Source organism: Pseudophryne corroboree, chromosome 6 (genome assembly GCF_028390025.1).
Source record: "Pseudophryne corroboree isolate aPseCor3 chromosome 6, aPseCor3.hap2, whole genome shotgun sequence".
Taxonomy (NCBI): domain Eukaryota; kingdom Metazoa; phylum Chordata; class Amphibia; order Anura; family Myobatrachidae; genus Pseudophryne; species Pseudophryne corroboree.
This window is the reverse complement of record NC_086449.1, coordinates 789,247,154-789,269,528: the sequence shown is the minus strand read 5'-3', so window position 1 is coordinate 789,269,528 and position 22,375 is coordinate 789,247,154. Positions and strand designations below refer to the sequence as shown.

The 22,375-nt window shown below is 45.0% G+C and overlaps 1 protein-coding gene across 1 annotated transcript; it reads left to right on the top strand.

Annotated features, from left to right (window-relative positions):
- Nucleotides 1-1,207: 1,207 nt before the first annotated feature.
- CD14 (CD14 molecule) lies at nt 1,208-20,761 on the top strand. Its single transcript, XM_063930590.1, has 3 exons — nt 1,208-1,292; nt 1,639-1,749; nt 18,662-20,761. The coding sequence occupies exon 3, from the start codon at nt 18,670-18,672 to the stop codon at nt 20,071-20,073; it is 1,404 nt and encodes a 467-aa protein (XP_063786660.1). The 5' UTR covers nt 1,208-1,292; nt 1,639-1,749; nt 18,662-18,669; the 3' UTR covers nt 20,074-20,761.
- The last annotated feature ends 1,614 nt before the right edge of the window (nt 20,762-22,375 follow it).

Below are 22,375 nucleotides of genomic sequence, written 5' to 3'. Positions count from 1 at the left end.
GGAGTGAGGGAGATTGCTTCTATTTCAGGGAGTCTCCTGCAGAATGAGGGAGGGTAGGCAACTCTAGCACTCCTATAGTGGAGAAGTTGCCCATAGCAACCAATCAGGTTATACTGTATATACCATTTATCTAACACAGTCTATGAAGTAGCAGTTAGAAGCTTACTGATTTCCATCGACAACGTGCCCAGTTTATCTCTCTCAGACGTTTGATTCATCTCCCCTGATCCCATTGATTATTATCGAGCTCTCTCTCTGTATATGTACTCACTGAATAGGCCAATCAGGCTTGCAGCATTGCAGTTCTGTAGTGGCATGTGAAAAAGAATCCACTAAGATTAAAATGTAATGTATGCTAATGGACTAGCTCATATAAGCAACTTTTTCTTTAATAAACAACTTGGCTCTTGAATACTAGGGGGAGATTTATCAGAGCCTGGAGAGAGATAAAGTGAAGCATACTTGTCTACTGTTCCGGAAGTAGTGAGAGATTCCCAATTTTTCGAGTAGTCCCTAGCACCGCCGGAAGAGTAGGCGGCTGTCCTTCCCTTCACCCGCTTCCTAGTTAAGCGGGCAGGGTGGAGAGATTAGCATGGGAATTGTAGCTCCGTATGGAGGTGGCAGGACTTGATGCAAATTATATAATTTTAACTCTGCAACTCCCAAAGGACCCACAAAATGCAGCATTTTTCCATGGTGGGGGTGGGGCCTAATGATGAGAGAGCCCGGCCACGCCCCTGAAGTGTCCAGTGGAGTCTCCTCTCCAGGCTTCTCATGGAGAGGAAAGATTTAAACTATGAAGTGGAGAAAGAAAAAGTACCAACCAATCAGCTCCTAACTGACATTTTTCAAACGCTGCCTGTAAAATGACAGGAGCTGATTGGTTGGCACTTTAATTCTCTCCACTTTGAGGCCTATTTACTAAGCTTTGGAGAGTGATAAAGTGAATAGAGATAAATTACCAACTAATCAGCTCTTAACTGCCATGTTACAGGCTGTATTTGAAAAATTACAGATGCTGGTTGGTTGGTACTTTATCTCTCTCCAATTTGTCTCTCTCCAAAGTTTAGTAAATAGGCCCCTTTAGCTTTCTCCAAGCTTTGAAAAATCCCCCCCTTGAATTTAAGAACTCTACAGCATTTTCTCCTTTATACTGTAACTCGTCCAATCAGTGCCCTGCCCTCTCACATTCTCTCTTCTTCCTCACCAGACGTGTTGTCCGGACACATTCTTGCCGCCAGCTGGCATGAGACCTAAAATAGCAGTAACCCATTAACTCTCTTTGTGGATCGGTATGTTGGCGTGTGTTTTTCATTCTGTACATGCAATATCTGTTCTGGGGCATTCGTCGTGTGTCTTCTTGTTTTTAAAAATGGTTTTAATGATACAACAATTAATAGTTAAAAAGAAAAGAAAAGAAAAGAAATAACATTGACAAAATCTCTGTTCAGCAATTACATCTATAGTCTTAGCCCTGCCTCCGGCAGGAACCGTACACTTGGGTGGGATAAGCTTGCGGCCGGCTTAAAATGACTCCTGCAAAGCTGTTATGACATAGGAAATTCTCAATAGGAAGTCTGTCCTCACTGTTATTTTTACCAGTTCCCTTTTTTTTCTCTCTTCCCTAAACTTTAATAGGAAGGCGGAGAGACAGAAAATGAGCTGGCTTCCTTTCAGGAGTAAGACGCAGCGGAGGAATGAAGAAGAGAATTTGACAACATAAGCAGAATCTTTTAAGCCGACTGAAAAGTAAGTTACGCGAACCTAGTCTTTTATACGGAGGGGGAATTCTCACTGGTAGGTGCTAGTAATCTTTTACAGTGTTTAATGTAAGCATCATGTCAGGTTGCCTACAGAGAAAACTATTGTAGCATCTTCTTGTAAGGAAGTAACTTTCGTCTTGAATCAAATGAACAGCTGAATAAATAGGCATTATTTTTCATAATGACGATAAAGTCCCTGCAATGGTTATGTGTTAATCAGTGGAACTGTATCATATTTTTCACTGGAAATAAAAAAATAAAAATAAAAAAAATCTGTCTATCTATCGCTACAAAACAAATATATATATATATATATATATATATATATATATATAGTGGCAGAGACAGAAGGGAATTTCCCATTACACACGTGCGTAGGGGTGGCACTTGGATACTTGTGTTGGTATCGTCAGCTCAATTTATGACTGCCATTTCCTCATACTTGCCTACCTGACCCTCTCCATGAGGGAAAAAATGCTCCGTTCCTGGACTTTACTGGTAATGTATGATTGCCATCACCTGTGGTGAGCTAGTTAATTGATAAGAAAGGTGTTTCACCACAGGTGATGGCAATCATACATTACCAGTAAAGTCCAGGAACAGAGCATTTTCTCCCTCATGGAGAGGGTCAGGTAGGCAAGTATGATTTAGATTCCTCAAAGTAGCCCCCTTTTGCTTTGATGACAGCTTTGCACACTCTTGGCATTTTCTCAATCAGCTTCATGAGGTAGAAGCCGGCCGGAAAGGAGCTGTGTCTCCTTTCCGGCCGGCTCCTCTGCGCATGTGTGGGATCTCACTACTCACACAAGATCCCTGGCGCAGTCCAGAGCCGGCACCCGCCACAGGCAGAGACAGCTCTATCCCTGCTGTGGTGAATGGGCATCACCACCTGCAGCTGTCGAAATTGGTGCTGACCTTTCATACGTTGCCGACCCATATCGGCCTGCTATCTTTTAGATAGCAGGGCCGATATGGACAGGAGTGCATAGAACCCTGTCACCAGGGGCGGATCCAGAAGAAAATGATAGGGGGGGCACTATGGAAGGGGAAGTACATTTGCGTGCGGCTTCGGTGCATGTGAGGTGGCGCGTCTTATACAATGCCCACAGTTGTAGCGCTCATTATGCAATGTCCACTGTACTGGTAGTGCCCCTTATATAGACCCCATAGTAGTGGTGCCCCTTATGCAATGCCCCTATTGCCCCCACTAGTAATGTTGCCTGTAGTAATGCCCGCAGTCATTTAGTGAGTGTGGCCAATTAAAATAAGACGTGATACACAGACATATGCCCCCAATAGTGCAGTGCCAAATCCACAATTGCACCCACAGTGCCAGATCCACAATTGCCCCCACAGTGCCAGATCCACAATTGCCCCCACCGTGCCAGATCCAAAAATGCCCCCACAGTGCCAGATCCACAAATGCCCCCACAGTGCCAGATCCAAAAATGCCCCCACAGTGCCAGATCCACAAATGCCCCCACAGTGCCAGATCCAAAAATGCCCCTACGGTGCCAGATCCAAAAATGCCCCTACAGTGCCAGATCCAAAAATGCCCCTACGGTGCCAGATCCAAAAATGCCCCTACAGTGCCAGATCCAAAAATGCCCCTACAGTGCCAGATCCAAAAATGCCCCCACAGTGTCAGGTATACAAATGCCCCCACAGTGCCAGGTAAACAATTGCCCTCACAGTGCCAGGTAAACAATTGCCCCCACAGTGCCAGGTATACAATTGCCCTCACAGTGCCAGGTATACAAATGCCCCCACAGCAGGTATACTATACAAATGCCCTCACAGCAGTTCTGCAGCTGCTTACCGCTGCTGCTTCTCTGCCGGCTCTGAGGGTGTCAGTAGGAGAGTGCGGCTATGTCTGGCGGCGTGTAGGACTTCAAACTAGCCGCCAGTTCATGAGCCAATCAGAGCTCGCGGACCGGCGGCTCCTGATTGGCTGCGGTCCGCGAGCTCTGATTGGCTCACGAACCGGCGGCTGGTTTGAAGTCCGCAACACGCTGCCAGATAGCCGCGCTCTCCTCCTGACAGCTGAGACACGCTGCCGCCGGACTGAGCGGCAGCGTGTCTCAGTGACACAAGCGGGGGGGGGGGCCCACAAATGACAGGGGGGGCACATAACGAGCGCTGATACTGCTTCTCCCCCATATCGCAGGGTAATACATTTACCCCGTAAGTAACCCTAATCGACTTTCTCATTAAACTATGAAGCAGTGCTCCTCGCAGAGCTTGTATGAAGCAGTGCCCTGAGGTGGCACTTGGTGATCATAACTAACTGGTTTCCAGATAACAGCTGTTACACAGTCCCAGTAATATCATTGCAAAAAAGCACAGTAAGGAAAAATCACTGCTGCTTCCTCAACAGGGTGAATCAGTCACTGCTGATAACTGTACATGAACTCTGCAGCAAACATTTTTGTGTGGGGAGAAAGGATGGAAAAAATGCATCTTTTCCATATTTATTATCCTCAGATGACTGCTTATGGCATGTAAGTGTCATAGGGGGTCATTCCGAGTTGATCGTAGCTGTGCTAAATTTAGCACAGCTACGATCATTCACACTGACATGCGGGGGGACACCCTGCACAGGGCTAGTCCGCCCCGCATGTCAGTGCCGCCCTACCCCCCGCAGAAGTGCAAAGGCATCGCAAAGCGCTGATGCCCTTGCACTTCAAGAGTAGCTCCCGGCCAGTGCAGCTTTAGCTACTCATCGCTCCCCAGCCCGCAGCGGCTGCATGTGACATCACGCAGCCGCTGCGGCCCGCCCCCGTTCGGTCTGGCCACGCCTGTGCTGGCCGGACCGCTCCCACGAAACAGTGGCCAAACGCCGCCGTTCCGCCCCCTTCCGCCCAGCGATCGCCTCTGCCTGTCAATCAGGTAGAGGAGATCGCAGCCCTGCTACGGCATTCGGCCGCCTGGCATGCACAGTAGGCACCCGTTCGCTCGGCTGCGACAAAAAGCAGCGAGCGGGTCAGAATGACCCCCATAGTCACTATTACCCCTTTCACACATGCGACCCAGGCAGGGGCGTCTCTAGAGAGGAGGGGACCCATGTGCAGACTCCGTGTGTGGGCCCCCTCCTCTCCCGTAGCCGTTGCGCCGCTGCTAGCGCTCTGAGCGCTGTAGACTCCGGCACAGTGCCAGAGTCTACAGCGCATGCGCAGTACTCAGAAAAATGGTAGCCGCGCCATATTTTCGGAGTCCTGCGCATGCGCTGTAGACTCTGGCACTGTGCCAGAGTCTCTAGTGGTCAGTGCACTAGCAGCGGCGCAACGGCTACGAGAGAGGAGGGGGCCCACACACGGTCAGCGATGGACTCCGGAAAGGTAAGTATAGGAGAAATGGGTGCAGTGTGTGTGGTGTGGCCCCCCCTGGACTGCACACACTGCACCCATGTCAAAGTCAGAAAAATATCACGATGCACACTGCCATATTTGCACCTCATATGTGTCCCTGCTGCGCATGCGTGCGCTCTCCCGTGCGTGCGCATACTCGCTGTTGCAGGCACCCGCAGGCGCACGGTATGCGCATTTACGGTAGAGATTGTATGCGTCTAGCGGGCGACTCTTTCGTTACATATTTTCACCATATAATGTATTTTGCAGATTATGGTCCCTTTGATAGATTCTGAAAGTTTAGTTAATATAGCATGTTCATGGACAGAGAAATCCCTCTTTGTTTGATACGAAGGGTCAGACAGGAGTAATACAGTGGTGTTTAGTATCCATCGGAAGAATATTTAATTAGCAATATTCCGGTGTTGGTTTGAAGCGGATTAATCGCTCGTGCGAATAGTTATGGACATAAGAAGTTTATGTCCATTTACTATTATTTGCACTTACTTATCCATGCGGCGGGAAACCCAGTTTCCCACCCACCTGAGCAGTTGGAAATTGTCACAGCCCACCTGTATGAATCAACCTATGACCTTTTGTTATAATGCGAGCAGGAATTCCTGTGTCCAATGAACAATGAGATTGTAGGGACCATTGAATTGTATTGTGTGTGGGGCATAAATAGACAAGCCGATCACATCCAGCTCTCACTCTTCAACGGTTCTCATTGCTGATAATCGGGAGCTGGATGTCCAGAGGCGCATGCGATCGTTCCCCTTTGTGCGTAAGTTTTCTCCGCAATCATGTTGTCTTTCTTGTTATTGTGGGCCATATCTCTCTCTCTCTCTTCTCCTCTTTCTCTCATATTCTCTTAAACGTAATAGTATTGTATTGTATTTCCTGTGTAGTTACCTGGTTAGTTAGTCTATGTTATATTGTAGTGTATGACTTGTACTATATTATTTTTTTTTGCAAGTATAACATTCATATAAGGCGTTAGACCCTAAGCCCGGTAGTTGTGTATTTATTATAGTGTTAAGTATTCACAGAGCGTCGGTGACGCTCAAACAGCGTTTAAGTTAATAAGGTTACACTGTGTTGCATCTACACCCTCTCTCTACACTAAGGTTTTACTGCATATTACATTGTTTATGGTTTAGATATAAAGGTTTAACATTGTGAGCGTCTGCGCCGCTGGTGATCTCCTCGTGGTCCCGAGCGTCTGCTACGCTATAGCGAACCATTACGTTAGTCAGCAGCCAATAGCGTGCCTGCCTGTGATCTCTTGGCCGTGAGCGAACGTGACGCTTGAGCGTCTCGACCTCGGCTAAGCGATTGCTACGCAACGTGCGTACCCTTACGGTACTCCATACGTCAATAGCGTACAGTGTTCTTAGGCCTCTTAAAGGGTTTTAAATAAGATAAATATTTAGCTTTATCAATTGGCGGCTCGTCCGTCCTTCACATATCTCTGCTAGGTAATTTCAGCAGACATTATCCATCAGCAAAGGGCGGGAGATCATATTCTTCGCAGTGCTGACGGGATAAGCGTCTGCTTCGCTTAGTAAAGGGTGCTGAAGGAATCCGGAACCGGAGGTAAGAACAACACGCTAGTGTCTTTTAAAACTGTTTATTTCTATCTTGCGTACGCACGCACATATCTGCATTTCTTTTTCATTCGTGTATTTTCATATATCACTCTCCTGTTTGCCATTTTATAATTGATAAACGTGCTAAGAGAGATTTGTCGCTATTTCATAGTTAAAGTGTAAAAGTAATGCATTAAGGGATAAAGTGTAAAGCACACACACAGCTCTACCTAAAGGTACAAGGAGAGATTGGTGTGGGGTTCAGTAGAGGATCGAGGATCATCTACATTGATAAACGTGTGCATTGTGTTACGGTGGACATTGGTTTTGTGTACACGTGTCTCTAACAAAGGGCTGAGACTCGCGTACGCAAAGGCCGACGCACGCAGCGTAAATTACGCAACGGAGCGTCTGGGTACGCCCACGTAACTCAAGTCACACGATAGTGTTGATTGTCAACAGGCGATAAATAGCGCAACAGGCGATAAATAGCGCAACAGGCGATAAATAGCGCAAATCTATTTTAATATCCGAAATTTAAATTAACAGATCCTTCTCCAAATTTACAACACATCTGGTCTAAAGAAAAAATTTCTGCGCAGAAATAGAAATAGAAACAAAAGTGTACATGTGATGAGTGAGTGTTTTGCAATTATATAAGTTTTACAATTTTGGGGATTGAACCACAGAAATCATCGAGTTCTCGTGAAGTACATACGTGTAAGTGACATACATGGTGGCTAGGGAGGCATCCCTTGTTAAACATATAAAGAGCATTAGAGTGTAGCAGACCAGGAGGTCATACTGTAACAGACCAGGAGGTCAGACCAGGAGGTCGCATAACAGACCAGGAGGTCCAGGTACAGCAGACAAGGAAGTCCGCTATAGAGTCAAGTAGCCCAACACCAAGAAGGGTTGGAGCGGAACCCATATAGGCCATAAAGCTCAGGCTGAAGGAATTCGCAGCTGCTGAATGTCGATTCCACTGGTCGCTCCGTACATAAGATTAGTTGCTTATGTACTGAACGATTGTACCGCACGTAATTGTGTGCATTAGTTAGTCTGACCAGTACCATTTGTGTACGAACCCGGTCATAAACGCTATTTGTACATTCTGACGTGATTTGTGTAATTTTTTATTTTTAAAAGGGAAGTTCGCTGGTCACTCAGGAATTATCCAACAACCCCACAGTTACTGGAAAGGGTTAATGCTCTGCGGATCACACCCACATGTTCCAGTAAACAAAGGTTCATAGGGGCCCTGGGTCGAGTACGCCAGCACTATATCAGTGTGTGGGCGTATTGGTCGGCGTGGGCGAGTAAGTGGGGTACTCGGTAAACCACCACCGTCAGCCTATAGTGAACATTTTGTTTTTTTGTAAGGGTTCGCTGAAGACCCTGATATAAAGGTCAGAGGTAGAGCAAGCAACACCTGCAAATTATGGGGGCCAGTTGTTCAGGAAGGGGGCGATCAACCTCGGTTCGGGTTGATTTAGTGAACCGACCAATCGGGTCGGCAAGGTACGTAATGTGTGAAAAATACGGCTCACACACAGAAGTTTTATGTGATGAATGGGAAAGAATGACAATGCATGACGGGGAGAAATTCCCAAGAGTAGGTAGCTTCAGCCCAGAAGTGTTAATGAATTTAAGGAGGAGGATATGTCTCATTAAATCAACAAAGAGACGAATCCAACATTATGATTATTTGCAGTTATGGCAACAGGAGGGTGAAATACAGAGAGGATTGGCTCAGGCGGCGGGATCTAATCCTATCAGGAAACTGGTAGCCACGGCCCCGCCGCCACCATACATATCAGGAGAGAAATTGGTTGCGGAGAATGACGCATCAGGGGGTAACAAACAGGCACTTAGCAACTGTATAAATGTTAAGGATAATGTTAATAAGTTAAACAATGCAAGTATTAACCCGTGCAAGTTGTACCCTGTTTTGAACTTTCCCCAGGAGTGTGATCAAGAGGACGAATCGGCAACAATATCGGCTCTCTCTCTAGCAGCCACCATATCAGAAACAACAGTAGGCACGGCCCAACCCATAAGATTAGTAACAAAGCCCCCTAGCGGAGGGACAGGTGAGGTCGTATCAACGGGTAAGTACGGCACCATACACTATGCTGAAACCATTTCACCACAGACTGTAGAATCTACACAGAATGATGTTGTTAAACTTGCTCCCGTGAGGGTAATAGCTGTTCCAAATGGGAAAACGGACACTACAGGAGTCACTCCTATCAGGAACATTGCCATGTACAGCCCGTTTTCCCGAATGGAATTAAGAACCATAGTGTCTGAATTCCCTGATCCTAGAAAAGACTTAGTTGCTAGCCAGAAATACATCAGAGACCTAGGGAACACTTTAGAGCCCAATAACAAAGACTGGCAGATATTGCTGAGGGCATGTTTACCCTCCAATGTCGACGCAGCTCAATTTTTAGCTGACTGTGGACTGGATCAGGATGTACCTCTTACAGATGTGTACAACACAGATAATGTAAAAAGGATAAATTTACAGTTAAAGGAGTATTTCCCAGCTGTAGCCAAATGGAATAGAATTTTTTCCATTAAACAAAAAGAGTCAGAAACAGCTGCTGATTATTTTCACCGGGCATTATTAGAAATGGCAAAATACACTGGCATAGAGGACATTAGGACCAATGCAAATCATCAAGAAGTAGCAGTATCTGTGCTAATGGATGGTTTAAAAGAAGCATTAAAGACAAGGGTACAGACCACGCAACCATGTTGGCGAGGTCTGTCGGTGGCTACTTTGAGAGAGGCTGCTATTGATCACGACCGGAATATCACCAGACACAGGGAGTCACAAGGTGATAAGTTAATGGGCGTAAGTATACAGGCCCTGACCACAAAGCAGCCTTTGTATAGATCACCAAACCCTGTGGGTAAGTCAAATGTGGTAACATGTTATTTTTGTCATAAACAGGGACACATAGCACGAGACTGTAGAGCGAAAAATTCACAAAGATCATACCAACCCCCTAGACAACGACATGACACACGAAATTGGGATCAGGGTCCACAGAGACGGAGTTATGAGCCACATACAGGGGAAACAAAAAGATATCCACCAAAAGGAGACTGGCAAACTCCTGGCAGTTCCCATTTAACCCCTTCACAAGTAGTTGCTGCCAGCGGGATTCAGGGAGGTCACCATACCCAATAGGGGTGTGGCCATACCTGTAATCTGCAGCCAGTAAAATTGATTGCAAATCTTGGAAGTGAACCCGAGATTGCAATAAATGTAGCTGGTAAATCATTAAACTTTCTTGTAGATACGGGGGCGGCCAAATCAGTGATAAATTCGACAGTGGGCATGAGAACCACTGGTAAGACAATTCCAGCCATAGGGGTAACGGGAGTAGTCCAGCACTACCCTGTTAGCAAACCAGCCGAGATTACAGTAGGGCCTTTACATACCAAGCATTCCTTTTTGCTGGCTGCATCGGCACCGACTAATCTCCTGGGAAGAGACTTATTGTGTAAAATGGGGTGCGTCATTTATTGTACTCCTGAAGGTGTATTCTTGGACATACCTGAGAATCACGCTCAGGAAGTGCGAGACATGTTAGACTCCCCATCAAAATTAATGTCACATACCATTATGACAAATAGGACTCCATCCCAAGTAGAAGAAATGACATCCCAGATACCAGAGTCACTTTGGACTAAAGATGGACAGGACACTGGATTAATGGCAAACGTAGCTCCGGTAGTTGTACAAGTAAAAGATGGTAGGATAGCTCCAAAAATCCCACAGTACCCTCTGAAGCCAGAGGTGGAGTTAGGAGTTTATCCCGTAATAGAGCGCTTGCTACAACAGGGCATTCTGGTAAGAACGTCCAGCACTGCCAATAGTCCCATCTTTCCTGTGAAAAAGAGTGGGGGGAGGGGTTACCGGCTAGTGCAGGATCTAAGGAGGATTAACAAAATAGTTGAGAGTCAGTTCCTCGTAGTGCCAAATCCAGCTGTCATCCTTATGCAAATCCCTCCCACTGCGAAATTTTTCACTGTTATTGACCTCTGCTCCGCTTTCTTTTCGGTACCTCTGCACCCTGACAGCCAATATTTGTTTGCATTTACATACAGAGGAGTCCAATACACATGGACTCGATTACCACAAGGTTTCATAGACAGTCCAAGTATATTTTCCCAGGCTTTGCATGATTGTTTACAGTCTTTCCAACCAGAGAGTGGATCAGTATTAATACAGTACATGGATGATCTACTACTGTGCTCTGATTCAGTGGAAGCATCCCTGAAGGATACGAAACAGCTCCTGTTTCATCTTTCAGACACAGGACACAAGGTTTCCAAAGACAAGTTACAATTATGCCAAACTAAAGTAAAATACTTGGGACACTTTCTAACACAAGGACTGAGACACCTGACCGCTGATAGAATTCAAGCAATTAGAGACATGACTCTGCCACAAACCCAGCAACAGATCAGAACATTTTTAGGAATGTGTGGGTATTGCCGTAACTGGATCCCAGGGTTTTCCATTCTAGCGTTACCTTTGCAGGAGATGGTCTCCTCAAACAAACCTGATCGGATTTCGCATACAGACGAGTCCGAGATGGCATTTGAGAGACTTAAACAGTACCTAACGCAGGCACCAGCATTAGGTATGCCAGACTATGGGAAACCCTTTGAGCTGTACGGAACAGAAAGTGCTGGTTGCGCGGCAGGCGTCTTAACCCAGAAGCACGGTGATGCCAGCAGGCCAGTAGCATACTATAGCGCTCAGCTAGATATGGTAGCGCGATCCCTCCCCACATGCTTGCGAAGCGTTGCTGCGATAGCATTGCTAGTAACGAAAAGCAAAGATGTAGTGCTAGGTCACAACCTCACAATTCATACACCACATGCAGTGTCAGCCTTGCTAAATTCTGCCCAAACCAGGCACGTCTCATCAGCGCGGTTTACAAGATGGGAATTGGCACTAATGGCCCCCGTAAACATCACCATAAGGAGATGCAGTGCATTAAATCCTGCAACATATCTCCCAGGTGTGCCTGGACAGGCACAAAGGGTGGAGGATGAGAGTGGTGGGGAAGGAGAATTTAATACAAAGGAGGACACACATGATTGTATGGAATATTTGACCCAAAATTTTACCGCAAGGCCTGACATCAGTGACAACCCACTGGAAGATGTAGATCTAACTTTCTACACGGACGGTAGTTGTCACAGACAGTCAGACTCGGGAGACTTGTGTACTGGATACGCAGTCGTAGATGACCAAGGCACCATAGAAGCGGAACCGCTAGGCCCACCTCACTCAGCCCAGGTTGCTGAACTGGTCGCCCTAACCAGAGCATGTGAATTGGCTAAGGGCAAATCAGCCAATATCTACACCGACTCTAGATACGCATTCGGGGTAGTCCATGATTTCGGAGCCCTATGGCGCCTCAGAAACTTCATGATGGCAGCTGGTACACCGGTAGCGCATGCAGCTCACATCAAAAGGCTTCTAACAGCGATACAGGAACCCGACAGAGTGGCTGTTATCAAGTGTAAAGCACACACATATAGCCAGGACCCAGTATCACTTGGTAACAGCCGAGCAGACGAAGCAGCTAAGTTAGCAGCTGGTACCCCCAGACAGACAGACACCACACAATTGATGGTATTTAATACCATCAACACACAGAAGCTGTGTGAGATGCAAAATTTGTGTTCCACACAGGAAAAGGCAGCCTGGAAGGCAAAGGGATATGGCCAGGAGTCATCAGGACTCTGGACGGATGGACAAGGTAAACCAGTGGCCCCCAGAGCATATCTTCCATGTTTAGCTGAGGCAGCTCACGGGCTGACTCATCTGGGCAAGGAAGGAATGTGCAAGTTGGTAAGAGCATATTGGTGCGCCCCAGGATTTTCATCTCATGCAAGTAAGAGAGCAATGTCATGCCTTACATGCTTAAGAAAGAATATCGGAAAGGCAATACCAACAGAACCATCTCATATCCCACCTACAGGCGGTCCTTTTCAGGTAATACAGATTGACTTTATTCAATTACCCCCTTGTCGAAATTTGAAATATGTACTTGTTTGTATAGATGTGTTCTCAAATTGGGTCGAAGCATTTCCTGCGGCCACAAATACCGCTATGTTTACTGCTAAGAAAATTGTGCAGGAATTTGTATGTAGATATGGTATCCCTAGAATAATTGAAAGTGATAGGGGTACCCATTTTACAGGTGATGTCTTTCAAGGAATGTGTAAGTTGATGGGAATTGATAGCAAGCTGCACACTCCATACCGTCCACAGGCGAGTGCGAAGGTGGAAAGAGTGAACAGCACTATTAAAAATAAACTGAGCAAAGTTATGGCAGAGACAGGATTGACATGGCCAGAAGCTTTACCCATTGTACTGTACAGCATCAGAACCACTCCCAGGTCCCCTCTTAATCTGTCTCCCTTTGAAATCTTGTTTGGTCGACAACCGCATGTTATGATTAACCCTCAGGATGATTTGAAGTGTAACAATGAAGTGACTGTAAAATACTTGATTAACATGAGTAAACAGTTAAGGAATCAGAATGATAATTTGAAGTTAGTGATTCCTGATTTACCAGATAGTAATTGTCATGACATTGAACCTGGGGATTATGTAATGATACGGAATTTTCTACGCTCAGGTTGCCTTATTGACAGATGGGAAGGACCATACCAAGTCTTATTGACTAGCACTACAGCATTGAAAGTTGCCGAGAGAGAGACTTGGGTTCATTCGTCCCATTGTAAGAAGGTTGCTGATCCAGAGAGGTCCCGTGATAAGGAACAGACGGTAGAGGAAGTTGTATCACTGGAGTGTCTGTTCCAGGAGGACTGAGGCGGCACCTGAGCATTGAGAATCACAAGATCAAAAGCAGTTGTCGATCCCCTGTTCCCTTTTATTGTTTTTCTCCACTTCCCATCCCCTCTCCCTCAAATAATTTTTTTTCCCCCTTCTCATTCTTCTTCGTTTCCTCCTAAGATGGACTTGCCTCAAGAGACTGTGATCCGGATTTTCCTGTTGACCATGATGTTGACCAGAGCAGTCTGTTCCGGCGAGAGTACCATGGAGGTCGAGAGAGGTTCTGGAATGGGTTCTGATGACAAAGATGGAGGCGTAGTTTTCCGAGAACAACATAATCAACAAGCAAAGGCGAGTATCAGAAAACGGTCCGATAACAGACCATAGAAGGAATTGTGAAGGATTGTTAGCTGAAGAAAACTGTATCTGTAGGCTCTGTGACAATGTGGTTGAGGATGGGTGCATCAAGAAATGCCAATCCAGTTTTAATATCCACATGGACCTGCATCCCTTGAGTGACTATCACTCCTTAGTGGGTAGTGTGTTAAATCAAACAGATTGTTGGGTATGCTCTCAAGTACCTCAAGGTCATAGCAAATCAGGATTAGTACCATTTCCTTTAACGATAGGGGAGGTACTTGAGCTAAGTGGTGGGAGGCCGGTGGACAGGAGGTTTAATATCTCCAGTCCTCCTAGTTTGAAGCTCCACCAATATCATGTGGATAGATCCCTAGTATGTTTTAACATTTCCAATCCCCGAAAGCCGGGAAATTGGGAAGTGTCATGGAGTAACCAAACCATGATCTTTTCATATAGAGCAGATAGAATGCCTACAGATACAGAGCTTATACGCCACATAGCCAGTAGAGGAAAATCTTTCCGATATAGGTATACCCTAGGAAGTAGGATTACGAGAGTTGGAGAGGTATCACCAGGATACTGTGCACATATCGTACAAGCTGATACGTGTACTAGACAGATGGGGGAATTAGGGTTAGGAGATTTCACATGGAAGATGTGTAATATGGTTATGTCCTACTCCGTCCCATATGTTCTCCCCGATGATGCATATTTCATATGCGGGAGGAAGGCGTATAAGTGGCTTGCCCCAAACTCTGAAGGATTGTGTTATATTGGAAAAGTACTGCCTGAAGTAATGACTGTATCACATGCCAAAATGAAAGATATACACCGTGTTGCCCAAGCTCCTTATACTCATACTCATTACGAGCACGTAGTTAAACGGCACCTGATAGAAAGAACAGAGCATCCGGCCTCTGACATGATCCATGAATCCACCGGGATTCAGTTTCTAATCGCGTTAGACATCACTCGCACCGCCAGAGGAGTGTTGAATTATAAATACATATCTGCGCTCGCAAATTTGTTAGACAATATCACAGAAATGTATGATGACACTTTTAGGTATACTGGAAGAGAACTTCAAGCTTATAAAACAGAACTGGTTCAGCATAGAATGGTTCTCAATTATCTCACGGCAGTGACAGGTGGATATTGTGTCACACTGGCAACGCAGTACGGCGTGAAATGCTGCACATATATAACGAATAGTACCGAGGACCCGGTCGAGGTCATAGACCAAAAGATGGACGATATTCTCCAACTGAAATGGGAATTTCGCAGGAGACACAATCTCACTCTTGCTGCTGTAAGTAATGAGCTGACTAGTTGGGTGTCATGGTTGAGCCCGCGAAATTGGTTCTCTGGTTTAGGAGAATGGGCTCAAGGAGTCATAATGGATGTTGGGAAGTTTCTTCTATGTCTCTTAGGTGTTGTCATAACGATTGGCTTGATATTTAGATGCGGTCAGGCTTTAATGAAGTGCAAACGTAGTACTAGGGTAATGATTTTAAGGAGTGAGGAAATTGTAATTCCAATGGATTTGATTTATGACCCAACTGTAGAAACAATGATGTGATGAAAATGCGATTTCTACGGTCCGTTTCTTTCACCTGTTTTTCCGGTTTCTCCAAGGTAACAAGACCTACGTTTGACGAGGAATTTGATGACCCTGTATACAGACAACGGATGGATTAAAGAAGGAGTTTTGACAACCTTATACACAGATATTTGATGAACTATGCCATAGACCCCCAGTTTCCCTAGAAATTTTAAAATTACGCTAGCCCAACACTTTTGTAAGTCTATGGACATTGACAAAGCTTTTTGCCCACACGCCTTTTTGGCAAAAGCACAAAGAAGACTGCATTCAACAGACACCGAACAAGACTTCAGCCGACAAATGTTCATTAACCTGACATAGAATACCACTGCATTTACCGTAATTATGTCTTTTCTTCATCTCTACAACCTCCAGGTAATTACACACATAGTCGATAGAGAATACAGGCACAGATATCAGCAATCACATATTCCCCCATTCATGTATCATCAACTAAAATGTGCTCCCCATTTTGTTACAACCACAGCCGAAAAGAGCTCGGTAAAGTTTGACAGCCCATCCACAGACCCGTACCACGGGATAAGAAGGAATTCAAATGTATACTTCGCAATACCTCGAAGCTTGATTTAAAACACGTATGGCACGATGATACATGACCCCCCAAACACGGATTCATACACACATGCTTCTGCTATCTCACTAGGTCATACCCTTTTCCTACCTTCTCCTCCCCTCCCCTAGCCAACCATGTAAATGTATTAACCCCTGACATATATTTTTCTCGTTTTTAAATGTTTTAGGAAGTGGCAGTTATTGTTGACTGCCAAAGGGTGGACTGTCAAAGTCAGAAAAATATCACGATGCACACTGCCATATTTGCACCTCATATGTGTCCCTGCTGCGCATGCGTGCGCTCTCCCGTGCGTGCGCATACTCGCTGTTGCGGGCACCCGCAGGCGCACGGTATGCGCATTTACGGTAGAGATTGTATGCGTCTAGCGGGCGACTCTTTCGTTACATATTTTCACCATATAATGTATTTTGCAGATTATGGTCCCTTTGATAGATTCTGAAAGTTTAGTTAATATAGCATGTTCATGGACAGAGAAATCCCTCTTTGTTTGATACGAAGGGTCAGACAGGAGTAATACAGTGGTGTTTAGTATCCATCGGAAGAATATTTAATTAGCAATATTCCGGTGTTGGTTTGAAGCGGATTAATCGCTCGTGCGAATAGTTATGAACATAAGAAGTTTATGTCCATTTACTATTATTTGCACTTACTTATCCATGCGGCGGGAAACCCAGTTTCCCACCCACCTGAGCAGTTGGAAATTGTCACAGCCCACCTGTATGAATCAACCTATGACCTTTTGTTATAATGCGAGGAGGAATTCCTGTGTCCAATGAACAATGAGATTGTAGGGACCATTGAATTGTATTGTGTGTGGGGCATAAATAGACAAGCCGATCACATCCAGCTCTCACTCTTCAACGGTTCTCATTGCTGATAATCGGGAGCTGGATGTCCAGAGGCGCATGCGATCGTTCCCCTTTGTGCGTAAGTTTTCTCCGCAATCATGTTGTCTTTCTTGTTATTGTGAGCCATATCTCTCTCTCTCTCTTCTCCTCTTTCTCTCATATTCTCTTAAACGTAATAGTATTGTATTGTATTTCCTGTGTAGTTACCTGGTTAGTTAGTCTATGTTATATTGTAGTGTATGACTTGTACTGTATTATTCTTTTTGCAAGTATAACATTCATATAAGGCGTTAGACCCTAAGCCCGGTAGTTGTGTATTTATTATAGTGTTAAGTATTCACAGAGCGTCGGTGACGCTCAAACAGCGTTTAAGTTAATAAGGTTACACTGTGTTGCATCTACACCCTATCTCTACACTAAGGTTTTACTGCATATTACATTGTTTATGGTTTAGATATAAAGGTTTAACATTGTGAGCGTCTGCGCCGCTGGTGATCTCCTCGTGGTCCCGAGCGTCTGCTACGCTATAGCGAACCATTACGTTAGTCAGCAGCCAATAGCGTGCCTGCCTGTGATCTCTTGGCCGTGAGCGAACGTGACGCTTGAGCGTCTCGACCTCGGCTAAGCGATTGCTACGCAACGTGCGTACCCTTACGGTACTCCATACGTCAATAGCGTACAGTGTTCTTAGGCCTCTTAAAGGGTTTTAAATAAGATAAATATTTAGCTTTATCACCCATTACAGAAACGCCAATGGACCATTTGTTGGGTCTAGCAAGCCTGCAAATTCCCAGGTCTCAGCCCAACCCTGGTAAAGAACAGGGACAGCCCGGGGTCCCGGGACTTCATCCTGGATGTGTGTTCATGTGCAAAAACCCGGGTTTTTGTTGCATGTGTGAAGGGGGTGGTATTTTCCCAACATCAGTGGAATTAGAATAAAGATAAAATAAAAACAACCATTATAAAATGAAACCATAGCGTTCACTTTCTGGACTGAAAGCAACTGGGTGGTGTGAGGATTCCAGTGTAACTTCTAGCTCTTGTCTATCTGCCAGCCGTCTGGTTTGCCTGAGGTCAGCCTTATGCCTCGTCGCTGGCCTTCCTGCTACCTCAACATGGGCTAAATAAATCACATAGGAAAATAGTGGGTGAAAGACTCATTTTTATTATTACTAGCAATAGAAACTTAATACTTTATGTAGAATCCAATGTCACATCAAACAGCGCCACCTAGTTTCCAAATTATTCTATCCCACAGTAGTAAACTGACTTCAATATTAATAATTTCACCATTGCACCATACTATTATCAGTACCCAGTGGTGCAAGTAGAAAAAATTTCTTAGTGGTACTGTGGTCAGAGCTCACGGACCGGCAGCCAATCAGGAGCTGCAGCTGCCGGTCCGCGAGCTCTGATTGGCTCACGAACCGGCACCTCATTTGAGAGACACACCCCCGCCGGAGATACAAGAGGGTCACAGGAGAAGTGCGCACTGCACAGTGGCTGCAGGCATGGAGGTCAGGCCGGCGGTACTGCATACTGGCTGGCAGTTTCTTACCGGTATGCAGTGCGGCCACCGTACCGCCATATTTGCAGCACTGTCAGTACCCTAAACCAGAGCAATATAATAATGCTTCGAAATTAAATGTTTTTCAGATTTCAGAAAATTATTTGTCATTGTAACAAAATGTTATTTATTTTGTTGCCTTCCCCTCCAGATATAAAGATGAAGACCATCCAATCTTTGGTTATCATTCTCCTCTTTGTGCAGAAGATGACAAAGGCCGATAGGGATTGCGCGTACAATAAGAACCTTAAACACTGTTACTGCTCGCATCTGGACCTTTCCAATATCATGCGCATCATTTCCTGCATTCACGCTTCCAGTTTTGAATTTAACGGAGGAAGTTTCATTAACACAGAAGATTTTATGACCTTTAATATAGAGATGGAACAGGTTCTAGGCATGATCCGCGTTCCGGTGACCAAGATAAATTTTGTCAATGTAGTGATGTCCGAGGAATTTCTGTCTATCTTTATAAACTGGGTGCACAGGATTCCAATCAAGCTGCTTGAATTTGAAAACACGACCTTCGTTGGCAAACCATTTGCAACCACCAAGAGCGGGCTACCGCCTCTCATATCATCGTTGCAATTCATCCGCATGTCTTCACACCCATTAATCCAGAGAGATTCTGCCTTCAGTGGGTTTGGCAACTGGATGTCTAACCTGGAGAATTTATCTGTGATGAGATCTCAATTAAGGAATATTCCTTGTAACATCAGTCTTCACTTCCAAGCTTTGTCATTTCTAGACCTATCGGAAAATCTTCTTCAAGACCAAGACGTCTCCTCCTCGTTTTGTAATGGCTCTTTTCCCAGTCTCAGAACGTTATCGCTCAGAAACAACAATTTGGCTAGTTTCGAAAGAGTTTGCCAAATTCTCAGCAAGTACGACCAATTGGTACATTTGGATTTAAGCCAGAATAATTTCTTTAGCAAGCCAAACTCTTCCTGCGTGTGGCAGTCTTCTTTAATTCGCCTAAATCTATCTAACACAAGGTTGGAATCAGTGGACATTAGTTTTCCACAAAATTGCGAAGTGTTAGATTTAAGTCACAACGAGATTGAATTTCTAAATCTATCATTGTACAAACTGAGAGAGCTCTATCTGTCCTACAATAAGCTCTCGGCTCTTTCCAACATGGGCAAGTTTCCTCTTCTGCAGGTCCTAGCCGTAGACGGGAATCCAATTAAGAATCTGCAAGGAGGCCAGTTACAGTATTTTAAACATCTGAAGAGTTTTAAAGGTGACAATATTCCATACACATGCTCTTGCTCCTTTGTAGAAGAGATGAAGGAAGTTGGCAAGTCTGGTTTAGAAATTCAGCAGTGGCCAAATGGATACGTGTGCGACTCTCCTATTTCGGTTAAGGATAAGTTGGTCAACGATGTCCATCATGCATTCTTCGAGTGTCACACATCTCTCTTAATTGTCGTGATATGCATTGGAATATTAATATTGTGTATCGCCATCATCATCTGCTTTGTGAAGATTCAGCGGAGCAGCAAAACAAGATCTCAGGAGATACAGGCTGGGAATTCGAATAGTGTGCATTTTCAATCATAAGGACGTTGCGGAGAATGCGCGAGTATATCTATCTATATCTAAAGACGTGTGTCATGATATCGGCAAGGATATGGGACGTTATGTCAAACATAATAGGCCTGGTTTTGAGTCACGCACAGGTACAAGGGGGAGAGGTGTCAAACATTCGAGAGAGATAAAGTGGAGAAGTTGCCATAGCAACCAACCAGGTTTTATTTGTCATTTATCTAGCACAGTCTATAAAAGGACAGTTACAGCAGAAGCTCTGGGCAACCTCTCCACTTTATCTGTCTTGATACATCTCCCCCCCCCCCCCCCCTCCATGTGCGGTCGCATTCAGAAGGCGGATAGATTTCCCATGCACAAGGGCAGCTGTCAACACTTGTGTCGGTACTTACACCTATCCCATGCTGGGCGTGAAAGACTAGTCTGAAACAGGAGTCTCCTCTGCAGATGCAAAAAATAAAGGTACAAAACTGCTGAATAGCGCCTCAGATCATGAATATAATTTATATATTTGTACAATTGTTCCGTCACCTGCGCTGCCGTGAAACACTGTGTGTGTGTTTATAATAAATGGATAATAATAAGAAGAAACGGCTGCGCAAAAGTGGAAGAACAACCACCAATGGCTAATGGGGAATAATTAATAATAAGAGCTGACGTAGAAAAAGAAAAGATTTATTATGTTAATAACATTAAATAAAATGCAATAAAAAACACACGAAAATAAAATTAAATATGTCAACACCTAGATCATAAGATGTATGAGCTGTAAATTCTCAATCTGCTTATTGAGAATGGGAACCACAGAGTCCAGAATTGATGTGATTGGAATGTCCACAGTTCCAGATAAACAGCCGATCAGTGTGTGGCTGATGATAGATGTCTTGAGAGATTTTCACAGGCAGGTGGGCAAATGAATAATTAAATTATGATTACCTTCTCCTAGGGCTGGTCCGTACCGAGCTACCTTTGACAAAGTCACATGTCTGTGACGAAACGCGTCAGGACCCCGCCTCTTTGCACACCTGGATCATTCTACCTATTAGGTAGCAAGCCGCACACTGAGCCACAGAAATCCTGGTTCTACACCGGCCCTACATCTTGGCTCAAACTGCTCATTGAACCACAGATATCCCGGCTCCACACCGGCTGCACATCCCGGCTCATTATACGGCCGTCAGCTACTCCTTTCATTATATTGGAGAGACCACCATGTATCAGGCAGTGAATTGCCCGTAAGCCATCCGGTTTTTCAGCCCCACGCATCGGCCCTGTGCATGGCTGCTGACATCTTCTCTTATAACGCGGCTGAAACTACATTATTTACCGCTGGTTGCCTGGTTACCGCACAGTCATCTCCTCGCCGCGCAGACGGACACTGGGCATTGCAGGACCGCAATACAGAGGACGCTCGGTACGGACCAGCCCTAGGAGAAGGTAATCATAATTTAATTATTCATTTGCCCACCTGCCTGTGAAAATCTCTCGAGACATCTATCATCAGCCACACACTGATCGGCTGTTTATCTGGAACTGTGGACATTCCAATCACATCAATTCTGGACTCTGTGGTTCCCATTCTCAATAAGCAGATTGAGAATTTACAGCTCATACATCTTATGATCTAGGTGTTGACATATTTCATTTTATTTTCGTGTGTTTTTTATTGCATTTTATATGTAGACTCCGAATGTCTTAACTAATGTTATGAACATAATAAATCTTTTCTTTTTCTACGTCAGCTCTGATTATTAATTATTCCCCATTAGCCATTGGTGGTTGTTCTTCCACTTTTGCGCAGCCGTTTCTTCTTATTATTATCCTCTGCAGATGCAAAGCTGGCTACAAGTCCACTATACTCCCATGACTAACTATCCCACTAAAGGTTCTCTTCCCTGCATATGCCCAGTTGCCACCCACAGATGCCCATTTACCATTTGGAGGGAGACGGCTGAGATGTGTCCAACTCGGAATCAACTGAAGATATGCAAAGATGCTTGCGTTGGCTGCGGTGCACGTTCTCAGACTTGTGGGTAAATCAGAACCAGGCCCAACAAAGGTTATTTTTAGATGCAAATAATCAAGTGGATGTTTTATTAAAGGGCAGTTTGCATAATACACTTCCTATGGGCATCTTGGAGACAGAATAGGAAAGCTCTAATTGACCAATATGTTTTCAAACTGTCATCTTGATTTTTTCAAATGACAGGTGATCAGGACCAGATTAACAATGGTGCAGATGAGACTACGGCGGTGATTCAGATCTGATCGCTGGGCGTTTTTCACACAGCGGGCGATCAGGTACTGACTGCGCATG

Excerpts from the sequence above, each read along its gene's own strand:
- CD14 (XM_063930590.1), top strand. The coding sequence starts at position 18,670 with ATGAAGACCATCCAATCTTTGGTTATCATTCTCCTCTTTGTGCAGAAG.